Source organism: Schistocerca serialis, chromosome 11, assembly GCF_023864345.2.
Source record: "Schistocerca serialis cubense isolate TAMUIC-IGC-003099 chromosome 11, iqSchSeri2.2, whole genome shotgun sequence".
Classification (NCBI taxonomy): domain Eukaryota; kingdom Metazoa; phylum Arthropoda; class Insecta; order Orthoptera; family Acrididae; genus Schistocerca; species Schistocerca serialis.
In genome coordinates this window covers 166517386-166524358 of record NC_064648.1, presented here as the reverse complement: position 1 = coordinate 166524358, position 6973 = coordinate 166517386, and the positions used below count along the sequence as shown (strand labels likewise).

The 6973-nt window shown below is 40.5% G+C and overlaps 1 protein-coding gene across 1 annotated transcript in view; it reads left to right on the top strand.

Annotated features, from left to right (window-relative positions):
* The first annotated feature begins 445 nt into the window (after positions 1-445).
* LOC126427059 (putative sodium-dependent multivitamin transporter) overlaps positions 446-6973 on the top strand; it is a 69616-nt gene continuing 63088 nt past the window's right edge. The window contains exon 1 of the mRNA XM_050089239.1: positions 446-674. Within this exon, the coding sequence (XP_049945196.1) occupies positions 639-674 (36 nt within the window). The 5' untranslated portion in view covers positions 446-638. The remainder of the gene's footprint in view (positions 675-6973) is intronic.

The window sequence follows — 6973 nt, the reverse complement described above, 5'->3', positions numbered from 1 at the left end:
ACAAGAGAGAGAGTGTCATCAATTAGTTGTTAAAAACAAAAACCTACGCAAAGAGTAAAGAGACGAACAAAATTAGTTATAAAAATCGGTCGCTGGTGCAGCGCTCTTCAGCGTGCGCGATCGTAAATTATATCTTTGTATTGGCGGAGGCGCGGTAGTCAAAGTACCATTACAATGCCTCCTCTACTGACACGCTCCGCAAACGAGCGTGGCAGTATAGAAAATTTACATAGATACATATATATATGAGAAAAAAAAATTTACATATTACAAAAAATATTTCTGAGCACAATGTTCTTTGCTTATCAGTCTTTATATACAGTCTTTTCGGTGTGTATCTTCTTTGGGAGTCGTAACATTAATGTCTTTGAATTGCAGCGTATTATCGTTGCATAGCTCAGCGTTTGATTTCAGTTCACATGATTCGTGTTTACAATGGATTTAATTCGAGCAATAAATGTTTCTATTATATTGCTCCAATGTCTTTAAACGTAGTATCGGATTCTGAGTGAGTGTGTACTGCCTGGATCTCTTGCGTGTGACTTGAAGAAAATCCAAAGTTTGTGCAATGTGTCAACACGAAATTGTGATCTCCAGCAGTCGAATTTTGGTGGCGTCTACCGGTGTATAAATGGTCAATGAGGGCACAGGAAACACCTCACTGCCTACGACAGGTGATGAGCTTGTCTTTTACACCAATCTGAAGACCTGCCAGCTTCCACTACACCATACACTTCAAGACATATTGGCACTACGTAAATATTTCTTGACCAGTGTTCCATCACGTTAGTTTCTTCTTTGCATTTTCAGTTCCATTTATATGAATCATGTGCTATATGCACAAGTCCTTTGCGGTTCATTAACATCTCCTTAAAATACATTTCTTGATATAGTAAGTACATAAATATACGAATATTTACAATTAATCATTACATGAGATAGTTACATTGTTGTCATATAGTACATATACATAATTAAATGATAAATATAGTAAATTTTTAAGTTACATTCAATATCATTGTGCTGACATTGAATTACATTACATTCAGATTGAAGTATACATTTTATTTGTTAGCTCATTCTTTTTTCTTTCATTCCTTCTTTTTCTCCGTTATACTTGCAACATTTGAAGATAATTGTGGCAACTCGCTAGAATATTCAATTTAAAATTCATCTTGCCTCCTGGAATAAAATTTACACATATTTCAAGCTTCAAGACAGCCCTCTGTAGGAGGGTAGCTTCATGGGATGGTTGCTAACTACTTCATAAATACTAGTAAAGTCATCCCCTACAGTGGACTACACAAAATAAAATATGATAGATAAAATACATGTTAACTTAATATAATGTAAAAGTTCCTATACCTAATACCGTTTCTAAGTGTGGTGTCCCCACTATTGCTGTTTCTAAGAGAGGTACCCGTCTATTACCGTTTCTAAGAGTGGTGCCCCTCTAAATATGTTGGGATCCTACAAGTATGGACATCAGTAAGTCAATCATGTTCTTATAAAGTTTGTGTAGTTCATCTCCTTCCTTTCATGAGTATCAAGCAATATAAATAAATGTTTTATTTAATAAGTAAATAAATCTTTTTGGGTAATTGCTGCTGCGTTCCATGCTGTATATCGATTCTGTATTTACCTTGTGGTACCTGTAAAATTCTATTCATAAATAAATATGTGTATGTCTCTCCATACTGTCAGATAATCACGAATTATATAATGTCAAATATTTCATCATCATGTATAAATTTTTCTAAGGGAGGGATGAGAGTATGAGCCACAACAGAGGACTGATGTTTTGTGTACTCCTTTCTATTTAATGGTGCATTAGTTCAGTACAGTAGATAAGCTTTAATTATGTCATTAGATGACTGCTAAATATGTTCTCTTAAATAATTCTTCCAATCTGAAGTGTCAAGCCTACATAACTCCAAAAATTTCATTACAAGTTCCCATTAGTTTAGTGTTAAAGTGTTATAGATTTAAATCTTCTGGTATATTTCCAACAGTGGCTGCTGTAAATAATTCTTTCCACATAAATCTATACTTTCACCTGTAGTTATAAGAATATAGAAGACATCACATATGTTATTATCTCAGGCATACCAATCTTTCAATAAATAATATTCTTTCCACTACTTTCATTCTGTATTCCATGAGTACATGTGATATAGCGTTCAAATCTAGTTTCTCTCCTCTCAACATATTCTCAATTACTCATCCATTATTCATTCTTCACGAAATAACATACTTATTCCTCAGCATATGTTGTTTGTTGTTGTGGTCTTCAGTCCTGAGACTGGTTTGATGCAGCTCTCCATGCTACTCTATCCTGTGCAAGCTTTTTCATCTCCCAGTACCTACTGCAACCTACATCCTTCTGAATCTGCTTAGTGTATTCATCTCTTGGTCTCCCTCTACGATTTTTACCCTCCACGCTGCCCTCCAATACTAAATTGGTGATCCCTTGATGCCTCAGAACATGTCCTTCCAACCGATCCCTTCTTCTGGTCAAGTTGTGCCACAAACTTCTCTTCTCCCCAATCCTATTCAATACTTCCTCATTAGTTACGTGATCTACCAATCTAATCTTCAGCATTCTTCTGTAGCACCACATTTCGAAAGCTTCTATTCTCTTCTTGTCCAAACTATTTATCGTCCATGTTTCACTTCCATACATGGCTACACTCCATACGAATACTTTCAGAAATGACTTCCTGACACTTAAATCAATACTGGATGTTAACAAATTTCTCTTCTTCATAAACGCTTTCCTTGCCATTGCCAGCCTACATTTTATATCCTCTCTACTTCGACCATCATCAGTTATTTTGCTCCCCAAATAGCAAAACTCCTTTACTACTTTAAGTGCCTCATTTCCTAATCTAATTCCCTCAGCATCACCCGACTTAATTAGACTACATTCCATTATCCTTGTTTTGCTTTTGTTGATGTTCATCTTATATCCTCCTTTCAAGACACTGTCCATTCCATTCAACTGCTCTTCCAAGTCCTTTGCTGTCTCTGACAGAATTACAATGTCATCAGCGAACCTCAAAGTTTTTATTTCTTCTCCATGAATTTTAATACCTACTCCGAATTTTTCTTTTGTTTCCTTTACTGCTTGCTCAATATACAGATTGAACAACATCGGGGAGAGGCTACAACCCTGTCTTACTCCCTTCCCAACCACTGCTTCCCTTTCATGTCCCTCGACTCTTATAACTGCCATCTGGTTTCTGTACAAATTGTAAATAGCCTTTCGCTCCATGTATTTTACCCCTGCCACCTTTAGAATTTGAAAGAGAGTATTCCAGTCAACATTGTCAAAAGCTTTCTCTAAGTCTACAACTGCTAGAAACGTAGGTTTGCCTTTCCTTAATCTTTCTTCTAAGGTAAGTCGTAAGGTCAGTATTGCCTCACGTGTTCCAGTGTTTCTACGGAATCCAAACTGATCTTCCCCGAGGTTGGCCTCTACCAGTTTTTCCATTCGTCTGTAAAGAATTCGCGTTAGTATTTTGCAGCTGTGACTTATTAAGCTGATAGTTCGGTAATTTTCACATCTGTCAACACCTGCTTTCTTTGGGATTGGAATTATTATATTCTTCTTGAAGTCTGAGGGTATTTCGCCTGTTTCATACATCTTGCTCACCAGATGGTAGAGTTTTGTCAGGACTGGCTCTCCCACGGCCGTCAGTAGTTCCAATGGAATACTGTCTACTCCGGGGGCCTTGTTTCGACTCAGGTCTTTCAGTGCTCTGTCAAACTCTTCATGCAGTATCATATCTCCCATTTCATCATCATCTACATCCTCTTCCATTTCCATAATATTGTCCTCAAGTACATCGCCCTTGTATAGACCCTCTATATACTCCTTCCACCTTTCTGCTTTCCCTTCTTTGCTTAGAACTGGATTTCCATCTGAGCTCTTGATATTCATACAAGTCGTTCTCTTATCTCCAAAGGTCTCTTTAATTTTCCTGTAGGCGGTATCTATCTTACCCCTAGTGAGATAAGCCTTTACATCCTTACATTTGTCCTCTAGCCATCCCTGCTTAGCCATTTTGCACTTCCAGTCGATCTCATTTTTGAGACGTTTGTATTCCTTTTTGCCTGTTTCACTTACTGCATTTTTATATTTTCTCCTTTCATCAATTAAATTCAATATTTCTTCTGTTACCCAAGGATTTCTACTAGCCCTCGTCTTTTTACCTACTTGATCCTCTGCTGCCTTCACTACTTCATCCCTCAAAGCTACCCATTCTTCTTCTACTGTATTTATTTCCCCCATTTCAGTCAGTTGCTCCCTTATGCTCTCCCTGAATCTCTGTACAACCTCCAGTTCTTTTAGTTTATCCAGGTTCCATCTCCTTAAATTCCCACCTTTTTGCAGTTTCTTCAGTTTTAATCTACAGGTCATAACCAGTAGATTATGGTCAGAGTCCACATCTGCCCCTGGAAATGTCTTACAATTTAAAACCTGGTTCCTAAATCTCTGTCTTACCATTATATAATCTATCTGATACCTTTTAGTATCTCCAGGGTTCTTCCATGTATACAACCTTCTTTCATGATTCTTAAACCAAGTGTTAGTTATGATTATGTTGTGCTCTGTGCAAAATTCTACCAGGCGGCTTCCTCTTTCATTTCTGTCCCCCAATCCATATTCACCTACTATGTTTCCTTCTCTCCCTTTTCCTACACTCGAATTCCAGTCACCCATGACTATTAAATTTTCGTCTCCCTTCACAATCTGAATAATTTCTTTTATTTCATCATACATTTCTTCAATTTCTTCGTCATCTGCAGAGCTAGTTGGCATATAAACTTGTAGTACTGTAGTAGGTGTGGGCTTCGTATCTATCTTGGCCACAATAATGCGTTCACTATGCTGTTTGTAGTAGCTTACCCGCATTCCTATTTTCCTATTCATTATTAGACCTACTCCTGCATTACCCCTATTTGATTTTGTGTTTATAACCCTGTAGTCACCTGACCAGAAGTCTTGTTCCTCCTGGCACCGAACTTCACTAATTCCCACTATATCCAACTTCAACCTATCCATTTCCCTTTTTAAATTTTCTAACCTGCCTGCCCGATTAAGGGATCTGACATTCCACGCTCCGATCCGTAGAACGCCAGTTTTCTTTCTCAGCATATATATATCTATATCTAAAAAGAAAGATGATGACACTTACCAAACAAAAGCGCTGGCAGGTCGATAGACACACAAACAAACACAAACATACACACAAAATTCTAGCTTTCGCAACAAACAGTTGCTTCGTCAGGAAAGAGGGAAGGAGAGGGAAAGATGAAAGGAAGTGGGTTTTAAGGGAGAGGGTAAGGGGTCATTCCAATCCCGGGAGCGGAAAGACTTACCTTGGGGGAAAAAAGGACAGGTATACACTCGCACACACACACATATCCATCCGCACATACACAGACACAAGCAGACATTTGTAAAGGCAAAGAGTTTGGGCAGAGATGTCAGTCGAGGCGGAAGTACAGAGGCAAAGGTGATATTGAAAGACAGGTGAGGTATGAGCGGTGGCAAATAGAAATTAGCGGAGATTGAGGCCTGGCGGATAGCGAGAAGAGAGGATATGTTGTAGGGCAAGTTCCCACCTCCGGAGTTCTGACAGGTTGGTGTTAGTGGGAAGTATCCAGATAACCCGGACGGTGTAACACTCTGCCAAGATGTGCTAGCCGTGCACCAAGGCATGTTTAGCCACAGGGTGATACTCATTACCAACAAACACTGTCTGCCTGTGTCCATTCATGCGAATGGACAGTTTGTTGCTGGTCATTCCCACATAGAAGGCTCCACAGTGTAGGCAGGTCAGTTGGTAAATCACGTGGGTGCTTTCACACGTGGATCTGCCTTTGATCGTGTACACCTTCCGGGTTACAGGTCTGGAGTAGGTGGTGGTGGGAGGGTACATGGGACAGGTTTTAGACCGGGGGTGGTTACAAGGGTAGGAGCCAGAGGGTAGGGAAGGTGGTTTGCGGATTTCATAGGGATGAACTAAGAGGTTACGAAGGTTAGGTAGACGGCGGAAAGACACTCTAGGTGGAGTGGGGAGGATTTCATGAAGGATGGATCTCATTTTAGGGCAGGATTTGAGGAAGTCGTATCCCTGCTGGAGAGCCACATTCAGAATCTGATCCAGTCCCGGAAAGTATCCTGTCACAAGTGGGGCACTTTTGGGGTGCTTCTGTGGAAGGTTCCGGGTTTGAGGAGATGAGGAAGTGGCTCTGGTTATTTGCTTCTGTACCAGGTCGGGAGGGTAGTTACGGGATGCAAAAGCTGTTTTCAGGTTGTTGGTGTAATGGTTCAAGGATTCTGGACTGGAGCAGATTCGTTTGCCACGAAGACCTAGGCTGTAGGGAAGGGACCGTTTGATGTGGAATGGGTGGCAGCTGTCATAATGGAGGTACTGTTGCTTGTTGGTGGGTTTGATGTGGACGGACGTGTGAAGCTGGCCATTGGACAGGTGGAGGTCAACGTCAAGGAAAGTGGCATGGGATTTAGAGTAGGACCAGGTGAATCTGATGGAACCAAAGGAGTTGAGGTTGGAGAGGAAATTCTGGAGTTCTTCTTCACTGTGAGTCCAGATCATGAAAATGTCATCAATAAATCTGTACCAAACTTTGGGTTGGCAGGCCTGGGTAACCAAGAAGGCTTCCTCTAAGCGACCCATGAATAGGTTGGCGTACGAGGGGGCCATCCTGGTACCCATGGCTGTTCCCTTTAATTGTTGGTATGTCTGGCCTTCAAAAGTGAAGAAGTTGTGGGTCAGGATGAAGCTTGCTAAGGTAATGAGGAAAGAGGCTTTAGGTAGGGTGGCAGGTGATCGGCATGAAAGGAAGTGCTCCATTGCAGCGAGGCCCTGGACATGCGGAATATTTGTGTATAAGGAAGTGGCATCAATGGTTACAAGGATGGTTTCCGGGGGTAACAGACTGG